At 48.0% G+C, this 17,281-nt stretch overlaps 1 protein-coding gene across 1 annotated transcript in view; it reads right to left on the reverse strand.

Moving 5' to 3' along the window:
• The window catches only part of LOC142576750 (putative ATP-dependent DNA helicase HFM1), a 295,132-nt gene that overhangs the window by 148,244 nt on the left and 129,607 nt on the right, over positions 1-17,281 (reverse strand). Inside the window, exons 6-7 of the mRNA XM_075687030.1 lie at positions 7,842-7,933; positions 5,312-5,418 (exon numbers count right to left, since the gene is read on the reverse strand). Of these exons, the coding sequence (XP_075543145.1) occupies positions 5,312-5,418; positions 7,842-7,933 (199 nt within the window). The remainder of the gene's footprint in view (positions 1-5,311; positions 5,419-7,841; positions 7,934-17,281) is intronic.

Consider the following 17,281-nt stretch of genomic DNA (forward strand, 5'->3'; position numbering starts at 1 on the left):
TCAAAGAGAGGAGAAACAAGGAGGAGTGAAGGCGGAGGATGAGAGTGGCACTACTTTACGAAGTTTCAGGGGCTTCAGGTTGGGCGGGTCCGCATGACATCAGTTTCCCACGTTCACGTTTTTGAAGGAGCCGCTCTCATTGGTCTCGGCCGCGGCACGGGTCTTTCATATCCCGCTCTAACTTCGCTCTTTCATCTTTCGCTGTGCTCGTTCGCTCGGTCACGCCGCCAACGCTCACCGCAGGAAGGGGCGCCTAATGCCACACGTACGCTTGCGGCGCAAGCTCGCGTCTATACGCGCCTGCCGCGCCTCGCGAGGAATGGTGGTTTGAATCCACAAAGACGCGCCCCCATGCGCGCGACAGCACGCGTTCACTGGGCTCACTCATAGATGCCTTGGAAGACGCCACTTCGCACTTTGTTATTGACAATGTTTCAAGATGCTTCGATATCTATAAAATAATTGATATATTTTTAGAGCCGTTAAATCAGCGCAAAAAGCAAAGATTAAGCACTTTCTGGCATCATATAAATCTGCTTCACTGAGAGTTGAATGCACGCGAGCTTGCGCACGTCCGCAATCGTACGTGTGGTGTATGAGCTGCGCTATAAAATAAAACGCGCGCTTTCATGACTGATCAGTTCGACGACGACGAAATGATGCCAGCAGCATAGGGTTCATGGCTGGGCGTACGATAGACGAACGCAAGAGTTCAGTCGACTTCAGTCAGCACTTTGCGCGCCTTCCTTTCCGTGCCACGAGCCGAATGACCACACTTTTGAGACAAACGTTGAAAGTGACCGCTGCGCTAAGAGCCACCCTTTCAGGCGACCGAGTTTCATTCGACCAAACGCGCCCGATTCCGTGCCTTATGTAACAATTGCGGCTACGCTAATTATTCAACTATCTTGCAATTTTCGCAAACCTTCGGTTCACTGGCTTTCGCCAACCTTTATTTCGATACACTCCTAACCTGAGAACGATTTAAAGCATGTAGTTGCTCAGTGGCTATGGTGTTGGGCTGATGAGCACGAGGTCGCAGGATCGAATCCCGGCCACGGCGGCCGCATTTCGATGGGGGCGGAAACACCCGTGTACTTAGATTTAGCTGCACGTTAAAAAACCAGGTGGTCGAAATTTTTGGATCCCCCACTACAGCCTGCCTCATAATCAAAAGGTAGTTTTGGCACATAAAACCCCATAATTTAATTTTAATGCATCGCGCTTGACATTTTCAATCTCTGTTCCCTTGTGTGTTATTGCCATAGGAGTACAATGTCAGGCAAGAAGGCGCAGTCATACATAATATGAGTGGTGCGATAATACAAATGTAAGGAATGCTTTGTAGATCCCACGAACTGTGGGAATCGATGTTATGCGAAGTGATTTGCAGGTAGCTAGCTGTCTAGCATGGTTGGGTGTTGGAAAACGTTAGCAGATGAAACAACGTGTTTGTATAAAGTCGAGCAATTGTGTGTTAGACAACAGTGGCAAGAAGACGGCGCCGTCATCATTTTTTTTCACTTGGGTGAATAAATTGTACAACTTCCAACTGATATGTTTTCAGAATAATACTGACCATATTGCTACTCGTACATATAATATATTCCTACTATATCACATAGAGAAGCCATATTCTTGTTCTTCGTGACATGCACTGTCGCTTCACACGCGTCGGCTTGGATTGATTGTTATAATGAAATTGGTGTTCTGTCATGTCTAACGATAGCATTCAGCGATTATTTCATTCCCTGAACATTATTTGACTGGAACCAGGTTCCCGGATCTGTAGTAATCCTCACCGATCATGAGCAGTTTGGTTCCGCACCAGCTAGCATTGTTATTGGAGCGATCCAACTTACAGGTTCTCCTTATATATACGCGTCTATTCATTTTTACAGTATTGTAGTTAGCTAACATTGTATGTGCTATTAAAATGATGTAAACAATTGCCTCTAATGCCTCTTGCCCGGAGGGTATTACTAGAATGACATCAATAAAATATACAGCTCTGCTGCACATGCGCAAGGGGCCCAATCAAAAGCGATCTCCCAGAAAGGTTTGTTAATCATGGTGGATTGCAACAGATTGTTCACATACACGTCAATCGCCTTTCATATTTCTTTTTAAATAGGCATCAGCCAACTGACGCGCTACTGTATGAGGACTTGGTTCTATAATTTGAATGCCTGATTCATTTTTAAACAAACTTTTTGAGCGCAAAACAAACAGGCTCAAGGAAAAGGAGCAACACAAAGACGAGCGCTGTCTAACAACCGGTTTTATTTTCGGAGAACCGCCCGCTTAAATACTCGCAGATCTACGCGATCCAGTAAACAGAACACGCTAATAGCGCAATAACAACACTTGTGATAATATTCCTCGGATCAGCGCTACCCTGTCGACATAAAAACAGCAAAGCGCATAAAACGAGCACTTAAGATGAAAATGCGTTAAAGATATGATGGCAGGAGCAAATTCTCTTTATGTAGCAATGAAACAGAAGGATGACTGATGCATTTTTCCTTCAGTTTCGGAATCCAGTCAGCTTCTATAATTTGTCTCGTGGTTTGATTTCTATGCCAAAACAATATTTCTGTGTTTGTAAGACAAGGTGAGCAACCATGTTCTTGACAATGCATTACCAAATGCGTACTAGGGCGACCTTTCAGACTAGCCAAGTGTTCCCTTAACCTCGTGTTAATTCATCTCACAGTTTGCCCTAAGTACACATGACCACACGTCATAGCAATCTGATAAATGACCTTCTTCGCGCAATCAACAAATTGGTTCTTGCGCGGATGTTTAATACTGTATTGTTTCTCGGCAGCATCCTTACTTTCGAACTTACTTTTTACCCTAGAACACACACTACCTATCTGTGGGTATTTGAGGAGGTGGTTCTTCGAAAATAAAACCAGTTCTTAGAAAGCGCTCGCCCTTGTGTTGCTCCTTTTCTTTGTCCCTGTTTGTTTTGCGCTCAAGAACTTTCTTCAAAAATGAGTCTGTTCCAACTAGGCCGACTCGCAGTTATGCTTCGAGCACCTGATAGTGAGAGTTGACAGGTGGAAGTTCCGTTCCTCAAGGAGAGTGCGGTAGTACCGCTGCACCACTTGGGCCCATCCAGAAGGGGGCACGCAAAGCACCCACGTAGCTCTTATGCGAAGAAAGGCTTTGAAATCTGAGCCGATCCCAAAAGCGGTGTGTTCGAGCACAGCTTCTCGAGATGACACGATGGCAGTGACGCCCTCGCTTTTTATGCATACAAGCAACGACAACTGCTACGCGGGCAACTTGTTGGCGCGCATACGTGCACTCCTCCCACGTTCTGTGCGACGTGCCGGACGCCTCCGTCGTCTCGAGTACACGTAGTCGACGTTGGCGCGACAAACGCATGTGTGGCTCAATGGTTAGAGATTAGGGTGCCTGAGTGCTTACCCGGTGGTTGTTTCGGCGCGAACGTCAAAATCAAGGTGCCATCTCGCCAGCAGACTAGTGTTGTTCTCATATAGAAGGCTTACTCACACGTTAATCCGCTTTCCAAATTGATCAAACAGCCATCAGGCAACTCACGCGCGAGTGCGTGAGGTATTATTATATTTATTATTTGTGGATTATTAGTAAGTAAAGCTATTAAATTAAAGTCATTAAAATTTTTGGGTTTTACACGCCAAAACCACCGCCTGATCATGAGGTAGGTGGTAGTGAGGGACCCCGAAATAGTTTTGCCAACATTGGGCTGCATCTAAATGTGAGTACACCACCGTTCCTACATTATACACTCCCATCGAAATGCGGCGGCCGCGAATCGAACCCGCGACCTCGATATCATCAGCGCAACGCCCTCGCTTGGTTTCGGGTGGCTCGAAACGAGGCGGCACAGGAACCTACTTGCACCACAGTGCCGGGGGTGTCTTTAGCGCACGTGCCACAACGGTCCGGTCACGAGAGACGACGCCACGACACGCGCACGACGGTCCACCGCGAGCAGTGCGTGACCGGCGCAATCTGAGCGTGCTCGGCTGAAGGACGTCATTCGTGGACGCCAGGCCGCAGCGTCTCTCTGGTTTTTCTTCTGGCGACTGCGGTCATCGCCCCGGGTGCCTCAGCCGCAAGGAGCCGCGCTGTCCTGCTTCCCGATCAAGTACTGCCGCCACTAACCCGCGATACCGAGGTCTCGTTCTCAAGCTCCCAGACCTCTGGTCGTCGGACTCGGAACTTTGGTTCATTGCCATCAAATCGTTGTTCCGTCGCCACCGCGTCAGTTCGCAGTTCGACAACGTCCTTGGAGCGCTTCCACCTGATTACTGCGATTGTTCGCGATGTTCTACGCTCCCCACCCGTCGACCACCGCTGAAACGGAGCAGCGTCGATTACAGCAACTTCTTACATTGGAGGAGCTCGGTGACCCCAAGCCTACCGACTTACTGCGTCGTACAGTCGCGATCAATTTGAAGTAGATCGCGCGAGCATCGACCGGCGGGCCTTCCAAGCAGCATAGCGGCCGATTTCGGAACTGCGAAATAAAAATTGCGCTGCCTTTTTCCTCTATTATGCTCTTCCAGGCTGCAGCCATCACCCCAAGACCAACTCGCCACATTTTTGCGTTTGTTTCCCTTTCATGCCAATTATTTATGTGCGTCTCTTCCTCATGCATATCTTGGCTAACAATGACGCCTCCGTGCAAAGGCTCATAACGCAATCGAAATGAATTCGCAGGTTATGCCGTGAACGGTGACGGGAGAGACAGCTTTTCAGGGAACGTCAAAAGAGAGAGAGGGGAGCTATCTGATGTTTCCCTCTCGACCGACGGTGATGACGTAACGTGGCGCTACTCCTAGTTTTGGTCGCCGCTCGAGCGATCACCTTCAAATTGATCGCGACTGTACGCAAGCCGTGGCCGGACACCTGGCTCCTTCGACTGACTGCCACCGCAGGTGCGCATGATCCTGACCGCGTCTTCGTTCTCGACGTCGGAATCTCTGGCCCAGTTTCCCGACAAGATTGTGGCCGCAGTTCATCGCGCTCCGTCCCACGGCGCAGCTGCTGGCTCGAAGCGAGCTCGCACTGAGGTCGCTGCCATCCGCCGGCCGCGTTCACGGCCCGGTCACTGCGGAGGACCCGCCACGCAAACCAGTGCCCTACGCGGGAAACGGTTCGGACGAACACTGACCGCAAGTCGGAGGGCGAAATCGGTGCTCGAGCAAACCACGCCTGCGAATGCGTGCGGACGTCGGTGTACTCAGTGCGAGCGACGTTCGCGCCAAAGGAACCGCCGGGGACTGTGAGCGTGGCTGTGCTGGGCACTCACCGTATTCCAGGCTTTCGGCGGCTCCCGTTGAGTGCGTTCAGTGCCGCCTTCTCGTGGTTGCGCAGCTGGACGTCGGCGAACTCCGAGCAGCAGCTCAGCGACCACAGCTGCGAGGCCGCCGGTTACGACCGCTTTAGGTGTGACGAGCGAGCGCTCCGATCACAATCAACTTCCGTTCGCGTTTGAAAGTGATAGGACAGAGGTGACCGTAAAACGCTGATGCCTGCGTATGTACAGCCGCCCTGATTTTTAATAATATAGCGCGAGCGTCGACTGAACTGCTGGTGAGCGCCTTATAACGGCGATAAGCGTGCAACAAGGCGAGAGTTCGCGCACGAGCCTTGTTGCCTTGCTTGTTGCACGCTCTTGTTGCACGCTTATCGCCGTTATAAGGCGCTCACCAGCAGTTCAGTCGACGCTCGCGCTATATTATTAAAAATCAGGGCGGCTGTACATGCCGTATATATACAGGGTGCCCCAACTATAATGCACCAAGGTTTAAGAGCGCGCAAATGCCGCGTAGCTGGTCAGAACCAAGCTAATGTTGTTTGCCGTCGTTTGGAGATACTCAAACTGTCTTTCCCTTCCGCCTAATGAGATAATTAGTCTTACTGAATTAATTATTTTTCAAAATAATATTAGAAGAAATCCGTCAATGATAAAATAGTAGAACAACACCAAGAACTCCCGATACATCTTTCTGTTGCTCAATACGTGGTACAAAAAAGTTCTTTTTTTTTTTTCGAGCGTAAAGCAGCCCGCAAATGCACACAAAATTGTCGCGCGTCTGGCCGCTCTAGGCACTTTGCGTGCATTTTCGGACTTCTGTCGCGCTCGGAAAAACACTTTTATGTAGCACGTATTGAGCAACAGAAAGCTGTATCGGGGGTTCTTCATGTTGCTCTACAATATTATCATTGACGCTTTTAAAATAATCATAATGTTTCATAAGCTGGTTAATTCATGAAGATTAATCATCTAATTAGGCGAAACGCAAAAGATAAACTGGGTATCTCCGAGCAACGGAGAACAACGTGACCTTGGTTCTGTCCACCTACGTGGCATTAGCATATGTTTAGACTCTCGCTAAAGCTAGCCGGGACACCCTGTATGCTGCGCGGCGGCAACTGTTACCGACGTGCATGCAGCTCATGCCGCGTGGTGGCGAGGCCCATTGCATCAGAACGCGCTGTTTCGCTGAATACGGGCACCAATTTACTGCTGAGTTTTAAAACTGCGCTTGCTCGAGACAGCGGGGACGCATGGTCTGCGGGATTAAAAGTGCTGAGGAGACAAAATGTAAATGATTGTGGTGGTTTTGAGACTTATCAGTGCTGCGCCTTACTATCTTCAATGCATTTAAGCACAAAACACCTCAAATGCAGTTGTCCGTCGCCCCTGTGATTTACTAAATGTCTTACTACTTTAGGTTATCATTTAGAAAGAACGTAGGTACAGGTTAAGCTATCGATTGGCACTTGGCCCCCGTTGCAAGTGCATTCGATGAACTGCCGCTGAACTGGTCGAAGCATGCTCGTGCCTGAAGCGTGGTTCGTATTCCGCGCCGTGCGCAGGTGCAGAACGCCGCGGTCGTTCGGAACCGCCGCGTTCAGCTCCGACAGCGGCGCACTTGGAGTGAGCGGCGCCGGTGGCGAGAAATGTGGACGTGAGCTGCTTCCATTTTGCCCCCGTTCCGTCCTCCCAGAATAGCGCGTCTCGCCACCGAGAACGGAAAAAGCCCGCAGATCCCCGGGGGAACCGATGTTATGCGAGGCAACGTGCGGGGAGTTCACCACGAAAGCACCAAGACGTGTGTAGTCGGTTGTTTCATGGCCTGCATGTCACGCATGTGATGACATTCATGCCATGGCTTATGATTTATGTTCTTCATGCACTCTCGTCATACGATGTCACCAAGACGTATATAGGCGGTTGTTTCATGGCCTACACGACACGCGTGTCGCGATATTCAGGTCATGATAGTTCGTTTATGTTCGTCATAGAGTTTCGTCATGTGATGCCAATTTTGGTACATACTAACTAAACGACCACGAGAGCTCCAAGACGAAGACGGCTAGATAGATACTGTCAAAGTGGCAAATCTTCGCCAAGATATGCTTCGCATTAAACAAAAAGAAACAGAAACATCGTGGCTTAGAATGCACCTCTTATCATCGTGCTTCTTTCTTTGAGCATTGTACACGATGCATCGCGTGGTCCCAGTCTCGAATTACGGTTCTCGTGGGCCACAACGAGACCACCCGTGGCGAACCTGCCAATGGTACGAGGTGTGCATGTCTTGTTGCCGCAGCCAAATATCGCCGAGGCACTGAACTGGAAAGGACGTCGATTACACGGATGATGCCGCACTGTCGTGCCGTCGGCAGATGTGTCCCGCTAGTGAGCGCGTGGCCACGATGAAAATTGAAGAAGCGTTCGTCTCTCTGCACGTCTCGCACTATTCGCAATGGTTTTGGCTGGTCGGCACCGATGGGGCTCGTTTCTTCCACGCACCGTGCGGGCCACTCACCAGGTCGGCGATCGACAGCTTCCCGCCGAGCTCCGAGAAGCGCCGCATGGTGGCCAGCGAGATGCACTGCCGCACCATCAGGCAGCCGGCGCCTGCGGGAAAAGAACGCGCCGGGGGCAATTCTGTGCCATCTGGTGTGGCGCTTACTCTCTCGGGCTTCCCTACTAAAGGGAAGGCAAATATTAAGTCAAGCTAGAGTGATAGATTAGTGCTCGAGAATCTCTGAGAATTATCGCGAACAGAGCCTTAATAATCGAGAAATTAAGATAAATGCAGGACATGATTAGAGACTCTCCCGGGACATTCAAGTACTTGCCCCATGACGAAAGCGCTCCTCAGTTAAAATCTGTCAGTGGTACTCAGCCATTCCTTGCAAAAAAAAAAAAATACTTTCACTGTATTATAAGAGGGAATAAAATTCTACTTGTCCAGTTCTCTTTCATTTTCAGAAAAATTACCGACGATTACGTTACTTCCTAATGCGAAATGTGAGCGCAGCAAATAAGCTGTTTCACCTTTTGGATAGATTGAGGCAAAGAAATCGAGCAACACATGTATGCGCTATCACATAATTTTTTTTTTATTTTTCACACGTATTCCTTTAACAAAGACTCCACTAACAGTTCTTGACAGTCATGAAGGAAGCTTTGTGGTCGGAGAAATAGACTGATATATGTTCGACTTGGTACACCAATGCTTGATTCTCAAAGACGAGATCTATACAAGTGCCTCGCGAGGTTGTCACAGCCGTGGGGGAAGCAGAGGCTAAGCGCCGCCGCCGAGAAGACCCTGCCGTTCGCGCCGCCGAAGCGGAGGCTCATCGCCGCCGTCGAGAGCAACCAGCAGTAAGCGAGGCTGAAGCAGAAGCTCATCGCCGCCGCCGAGAAGACCCTGCAGTTCGCGCCGCCGAAGCGGAGGCTCATCGCCGCCGTCGAGAGCAACCAGCAGTAAGCGGAAGCGGAGGGGGGCGGCGTGTACACCCAGCGGCAAACGATGGGGGCAGAAGCGCGCGCAGCAAGCGGACAACACGATAAAGGGAGGAGGGAAGAGATAGCAGCGACTGACTGATGCCGCTGACGGCGATAGTGAGTCAACCCCAGCTATCCGCCACACAAGAACAGGGGGGGGGGGACCCTTTCCTCCTCTTTCTGCATGGCGGCGACGGTGTTCTATGCAGTCACGTTATCTTGACTCTCTAGCGGCGTCAGCGGCATCCAGCGGTATCAGTCGGTCGCTGCTAGCGCTGGGGGGATGAAAGGGGGGCGGAGCTGGTTACGAGGCCGACGACGACGTCGACGACGACGACGACGCCGACGACGACGCGAAACCCAGGAACGGACGCCAAAGAGCTGCGCTCTAAAAAGAACTAATTGAAATTGCGAAAGGTTTCGCTTTCGCCCGTTTCAGCGCCGCCCACACTTTCGCATTTCAGCAGTTTCGTTATCGTGTAGCGCTGCGCTGGTTTTGCTGGCTCGGGAAACGCGCACAAACTTCACGTAGCGGAGAATTCCATGTGATGTCGCGGGATGCCCGAACGCTCCACTGCACTCGCTCCACCCCACGCCCTCTGTCGGGTGCCGTTTTACTCACCGACGGCAGCAAAGGGTGGTGATGGCGCATGCAACGTCACGATTCCCCCTGTTGGGTGGCGGGAGATTTCACTTTCGAAAAAGGTATTTGGACCCTTGAGATGCAATTTCTCCTAAACTAAGTCTTTCCTTGGCACAAAAGAAGCATTGCGATGTCTCTGAAATGGTATTTAAACAGTTCACGTCGACTTATGCCTTTAATGTCCCCATTAAACACCCCTCAATGATTAACAGCAGCGCCATCTCCGCGCTAGTTCGCACGCTCTCGCCTCATGATGGTGGGCCCCCTTGTCCGTTGCAGCATAGCAGACGACGCCACGCGTTCATGCGAGCGGGGCGATAGTTTGGCGATTTTGTTTTAGCTCCTATTTATTTCCTGTCTCACTGAAGTTACATCCGAGAGCTTTATTTCAACCCTGAGATGAAAAGGCGGTACGAACGAAATTTTAGGGGAGCAAAATGTAAAAAAAAAAAGTATTTGCTCAGGAGTCACGACGAGAATAGCGTGGCCGTACACGTTCCCGTCTCTACGTACGCGTCTTCGCTCAATGCGGTTTGCGAATCGTCGCAAGTAGCCGTGAAGCATGGCTGCCCCAAAGTATTATTCAGAAATAGACGGTACAAACATGTTTTCAGACACAGCCGACTGCTCACTTATACAGCTACATCTTTAAAGCGAACGGAAGCGGTGATTGAAGCAGTCATTCGGGCATGATGGCTTCGCCTAGGGCGTTGCAACAAACATTAAATTTTATTACGTTGGAAATGACTGTGCGATAACGTTGAAGCATTCGGCAGCGTTCGCGCACGTTTTCGCTCAGTTGCTACATTATTTATTTATTTATTTCGTTTAGCCTCAGAATTAGAAGTCCTTCCTATTTTGGTTAGCCAGACCACGAACGGGGCTCATATACGTGAGGGCCGGCAGCGTGATTTACACTAACATTGTCTGAACACCTTTGTACACTTGTACCGTCCGATTATTTCTTCAGAAGGCAACTGTTCTTTTGCAGACCTTAGCACTGAGCTCGCGCATGGTGAAGTTATATCCAACGAAAGCACACCATCAGCGCACTAATGCGGTCCGCCAAGGACTGTCCCCTGCAATCAAACGCTTAAAGTGGTCCTCTGAAAAATGATCTTAAACATTCAACAAAAGACCAAAAATGTCCTACATACATTAATTTTAGGTTTAACGCTAAAAGACGGGAAGAGAGCTGTATGGGTCAGAAAGAAAACAGGGATTGCCGATATTCGAACTGGCATCAAGAGAAGAAAACGGAACTGGGCGAGCCGTGTAATAGATAACCGGTGGACCATAAGAGTTACAGAATGGATGCCAAGGGAAGGGTAGCACAGTCGAGGACGGCAGATAACTACGTGGGGCGATGAAATTAGGAAATTTGCAGGCGCAAGTTGGTATCGGTTGGCGCAGGACAAGAGTAATTGGAAATCGCAGGGAGAGGCCTTCGTCCTGTAGTGCACATCAAAATAGGCTGGTGATGACCATCATATATTAATCATGACATTCCCCGAAAACTATTTATTGGGACAACCAATAATGAAAAATCTCAGTAAGGAGATGGTCAATTGTTATCGAATGAGCATTCTTTTCCCACAGAATTGCCGAAGCTAAAACATTTTTTTTTCCGAAGTACCATCGCGTGCCAGTATAATTTGTTTCTTGGTTATTCCAACAGTTTAATTAACGCTGCACACTGTATACATTTCCATGGCAAAACGCACGAGCTTAAAAACGGAAATTTAGTCTTTAAGTATCACCCCGTTTTTTCTTATAAATAAAAATGTGCGCAATATTGCACGAGGAAGATAAACTGCGTCGACATGGTGCGCAACAAAGGAGCGCACGACATCAGCGGTAGCATAGCGCGGTGTGAAAGCTTGGGAATAAATACCTCGGGTGTTATTTATAGAAGCCCCCCACTTGCCTCGCAAAGGCCCGTTGAAGTGAGCGCAACCAATCCGGTGAATCCGTAGGTTTCTTCGCTACACATCGCGCTTGCCCGACGGCAGCGTAAAAAAACAAAAGAAACTTTTTATTTCGCCTTCGCTGAAGCGGCAACCGAAGGCGCAGCAACTCGTGACGAAGAGTCGCAACAGCGCCGAGGAGGCGCCCTGCTCTTAACGCGCGCTGACGACGGAGGCTACCGTCACCACGCGGGTTATTTGCAAAGAAAATGGCACCGGAGAGACTTTCGAAAGAACAACAAAATGGAAAAGCGCGCGCTTTCGCGTGACGTCATGAATCCAATCGGAAAGGGGCGGCGAAGGGCGCGGGAGAAAAGCCCGTACATGGTCAATGCGCCCGTCCGTCCCGCCCTTGTCCGCCCGCGTGCGGACACCCGTGTCGTGCGTGACACGGCGGGTGGTGTCCGGTGCACGCTCAATCCGAGCGAGCGGATCGCACGCGCACTCCTATTGGGCGACGCGGCCTGTTGACAGCTGGCAACCGTTCGGCGGAGCAAAGGTGCTCAAGGTTGCCAACTACATTTGACAGCGTACTGCAGCAGACAACGCTGGCACATTTTTGCATATGTGATTTCAAGCTTTCACGTGAGTGTGAAAATTCGACTCTAGGCTGCCACATTTTGTTCTGCAGCCGCATGTGTTGCACTGGCACCGCCATCCTTCTTCGAAACACTGCACAGACATCTTATCTGAGCCACCCTTTAAATATGTATTGCAATCTCATCATATCGGCAACATGCGGCATATTCTCGGACGATTACATTGAGTGCGCGCTGCCTTCGCTGGTTGAGCAAAATCTCTCGAGTTACCCAACGTGCTGCGTTCTACGCCACACGAAAGTGGCAGTGTCGCCGGAAGCGATTCGTCCGAAATGCCCGTGTTCGGCGCGATGGCGCAGTTTCTGTACAGCTAGTTACAACTTGCAAGAATACGAAACACACGCACATCTGTCGCGGAATACAGCTGCACAGGTCGCCAAGACACCCCTCTTTACCATTGAGCACGCGTTTGGGCCTCCGAGTACAGCTAGCTGACATGCTTACATTTGCTTGCTCATGCCTTTGTTTTTCACTCTGCCAATTTTAAGAGAGTGCTAAAAGCACTTGGATGCATGAAATGCCCTTTGCTTTTTTTTACATACATAATGCCACCAAAGATGAGGCATCAAACATGCAGATTAAAAATGTAATACTTGCTGCTTATAAACTTTCCAAACAAAATATAACCTTAAATGATGTGCTCAGCGATGAATGAAGTTCTCACTGTGTGCAATAAAGCTGTGCATAAGTGGTTAACTTTATGCAACAAGGAAATGAAGGTTAAGCAGTGAGTGTACAATTCATTATGACTGGCATAAAATCAATATGTATGTATAGCGGTGACCTTATGCAGATATATACTCACGACATGTTTCCAAAGAGAGTATTTATTTGAAAGCAAATAATTTATATTGCTGACAAGAGAACTTATTTTGAGTGAAATCAAACATTTGTATTTTTTCTTGCCAGCCTGGGTGGCCAATCTGTTGCCACATTACTACTTAGACATACGTAATTTAACATTTCTACAATGTACAAAACATTACCAAAGTGCACAAAATTAAGCAGCATCATGACAGGCGTGCTCCCTCTCTCAACCATGGCAGCAAACAAGGATGTTCGACTTGGGACTGTTTGATACTGTCAGCATCATACAAGCATGTTCTATTTTGATTGCTCTACATGTAAAAAATAAGCACACACAGGATGCACATCATACATGAACTATTGTAAGCTCTAGTCACGTTATTTGAGTTAGTTGGGCATGAGCTGCATGTTGTTTATGTATTTATGCAGTAACAACCTAGCTAGCTGATGCACAGCCGTATTTTAGGAAAATGAAAATATGCATATATAACATAAGCAGCTGGCCACTACCTGCATTTATTTGAAAGCAAACCGAGATTATCAAGTGACTTAGCTTAGCAGTAAGTCCAGTGACCTCTCGTGGTGTGAAAAGGTTGATGTAGTTAGTAGTTTTGTGTTTGTTTTTCTTAATTAGTCGCTGCTTTAACATGCACATGACAATGAAATGAAGGCTCATATGGCGGAAGACAGGGCCACACAAGAAGTTAGGAAACATTCATTGCCATTTTTTTTATTGCATAACAAACCAGCGAATAGTTCCTGAGGTTCAGTTTCGTGAATAAAGCACGAGGTGTTCTGCATAAAACTGGAAGATTGTTGTGCTCCGTTATCTATTCCACTATTCGGGTAGCCAAATGAATGACACCCCCATTAACACTGTGATAGCACAGAAATTTGCAGTCAAGAGGCCGAATGGCTCAGCCTCTGTGCCAAATGTAAAATTGTTCCTGAAGAAAACACATACTGGTGAATTGGGTATGCATTCACATCTACTATTCAAATCCACACATCACAAGTAATCTTTCATTCCTTGGCGCATTGATCACCATTGTACAGACTGTTTCAGCACTGTGTGTGTGCAGTAATATAACTTGGCAAATCAAAGCTGTGGTTATTCAGTACACTGAAATCAGCTTTTCATGTGGGTTAGATAATATAATGCTCCTACATATGGGTCAGCTTCGTATTATCAGCCGCTTTGTTTACTAGTTGTTCACTGTTACGCGTGGACTATACGTTGCCACTGGATAATGCTGTATTCCTGCATGCACGCTAGAACAGCTTGGCTATGCACAAACAACGCTTTACATCGCGCTTAAATTAAGGTGGCGTAGATTTGCTGTCAGAATGTGCTTATAAGCATAACTGCTGAGCATTAAAACATCGTTTCAAATGTAAGGATGGATGCGCAGCTTTGCAGGTGTGATATCTTACATTTATAGTGCAAGGACACATTGATGGACAGGAAGGATAGCACACAAATCCTCGTGTTGTGACTTCGCAGCCACAATGCAAGTAGTTTTCTGTGGTTTCTAGCTATAAACATGTGAAGGCATCTGTAAATTCAAAACTCTATTAACTAAACGGAGACACCATGAAAAGCAACATAACACTAAGGTGTACACATTTTTTTGTCCCATCAGCTCTTTGTGGTGCAGGTCGAATATGTATACGCACTATTAGTAGCTGAAAAGAGCATGCATTTCACATTTAGAGCTCAGAATTGTGAATGTTAAAGATTTTGAATGTGTGAGGCATACATATGATACCTTGTCCAATGCTTTGCACACAGATAGCTATGTTTGGCACAACTTATGTAGAACATTCATAGTGGACTACTGCATACAAAATCCGTTTTGCACCTCTCCTTTGATATTCTACCCTCCAACACAGTAGTAGAGCGTGGAATTTTTCTTTGTCAATATTCAAAAGGGAAACAGGTTTTCGGCATCACACATCTCAATCTTCCACACATGGCATTTATTGCATGTTCTGAATGTGCACTCATTGCCTGTAGTACATCTTCGAATGTGAAAATAGTTTGTTTGACATAGTTTTGCCTGTATATTTTTAACTTACCCATAAGTTCTCTGCTTTACTTGTATATACCTCCTTCAGTACTGGTACCTGTGCTGTGCTTTCATTAGCGTAGTAAATGTTTTGAAAGCTGTTAATTCAAAAAATAGGAAGGCTATCCAATATAAACAAGAATCTTGTAGGCAGCAGTAAGCTTACAGATAGATGAAAGTGCACCAGAAAAACATTCAATGGGCGTATCTTGCAGGCCCAAGTCAGTTTAATGCACATTATTTGCTAATGACTGTTGGCAGAATGAACACGAATTTAGAGAATAAAGAACTTATCAGGCACATAATGCTTGCACTTGTGCTATTGTTCGCTTTAAACTGAAGGCTCGTGCCAAAACAGGTGACACGAACCTGAAAATCAAATAGGCCGGATATACAAAGTAACGGCAAAATTTCGTTTACCAAATTCTGCCTGCATTAGTAACACGACCATAGCTAGCCAGTGAGGAAGAACTCTAGGCAAAATTTCTTTCACGCAGTTCTGCTGGCTGCCAGCAGACTATCATATATCACCATACCTGTGACACTCAGTTGTTATTACTTGTCTTATGGGTTCATTTTTGCATTCGTATTTCTGAGGAGGAAGAGAAAGAAGTGCCCAGAGCTCACTGGTGCTCTGGCCCTCTGGCTGTCATGCAATTTTTTACGTTCTTGCCATTTTCGTGAGCGTCATTTTATCAAGGATGAGCAATAATAATAATAATATTTGGGGTTTTACGTGCCAAAACCACTTTGTGATTATGAGGCACGCCGTAGTGGAGGACTCCGGAAATTTTGACCGCCTGGGGTTCTTTAACGTGCACCTAAATCTAAGCACACGGGTGTTTTCTCATTTCGCCCCCATCGAAATGCGGCCGCCGTGGCCGGGATTCGATCCCGCGACCTCGTGCTCAGCAGCCCAACACCATAGCCACTGAGCAACCACGGCGGGTAAGGATGAGCAAGATGATGTTTCCACGACCAGCTGAACAAGGTCAGTCGTCTACTCTATCGCTAATTTTCGGACAACGTGCCTTTGGAAGCTCGGACCAGCTCGATTCCTGGGAGAGCTCAACGCCAGAAGCCATGGACTCTGACAGTGAGTACAGCGTAGTCATGGGCCGTCATATGAAGAAGATGCGCCGTATGTCGACTGAGGTGCCTTCATCGAATCAGAGTGAGCAAGAATCCTTCATGGCCTCTTACGTGCCGCTCTCACCGTCACACAGCATGAACTCCTGGCAATTTCTAATAGAATGTTTTGAAAATGTGGCCCCTAGGCAAATAAAAGAAATCAGGATCAACGCTCGCAAGAACATCCTGACAATAGATGTGAATATTTCCGCAATACTTGAGAAGTTAAAGACCATTCCACAGTTAGGCGCAATCCCCGTCCGCTTCTTTATTACTTACGGGAAGGAGACAACAACTGGAGTGATTTCCGACGTGGAGCTTGAAATCAAGCATGCGGGCCTCAAGAGTCTTTTGAGGTCATCGGTGCGCATTCTTGAGATTCACCGCTTGGGGCACTCCCGATGCATCAAGTTAATATTTGCTTCTTCGACATTAGCAGCGTCTGTCAAAGTGGGCTACGTGATACACCGAGTACGACCATTCATTCCGAGGCTTATTCAGTGCCGGAAATGTCACAAGATAGGACACGTGAGCACCATTTGTAGAAGCAAGGCCAGCTACTCGCGTTGCGGTGGAGAGCATGATACCACCTACTGTGAGGCGTTCTCATTTAAATGTCCCAACTGTATTGGCTCTCCCGAAGCGACTTCGAAGGAGTGCCCGAAGATGAAACAAGAAGTTCGTATTCTTCGAAAAATGGCAAGAGACCAATCTTCACGTAAAGAGGCTGCTCAATCTGTTAGCCACAGTGACAACGCTCGCGACAGAAGCATCACAAAACCATTTCAGAAGAACTACATAGCGTGGCACAGGCACTACGACCACCTCTGCTTGTGCTTGCATCGAGGATGGTAACGGCGCCTACTGATAATTCAAGGTCGACGACAGCACGCGGCAAACATTCACCTCCACCGGCTGATACAGACACGGAATGGTCGTTGCTGCCCTCTAGACCTACGGCCATGCCAGCAGACCCTAGTGGTCCTCTGCGCCATGAAGCCAAGAATTATAGGGCCTATGAAACCGGCGACACTACGGGCAAGGAAGGAGATGAACACAATGAGAAGGAGAGTGTACAGAAACTGTTAAAGCACCTGGTAGAATCAATGCGCGTGATTCTCGGTGGTCTCGAAAATCCGGCCGCTAAATGTGCCCTGCAAGTGCTTGCCGTGCTGGAGCCGCTTATCGCAGCTCTTTATATTGTCACGTGGTAGTGACTGAGAAGAAAGCAGCCAAACTGAAAAACACGAAACTAG

The sequence above is a fragment of the Dermacentor variabilis genome, chromosome 3 (assembly GCF_050947875.1).
Source record: "Dermacentor variabilis isolate Ectoservices chromosome 3, ASM5094787v1, whole genome shotgun sequence".
Lineage (NCBI taxonomy): Eukaryota > Metazoa > Arthropoda > Arachnida > Ixodida > Ixodidae > Dermacentor > Dermacentor variabilis.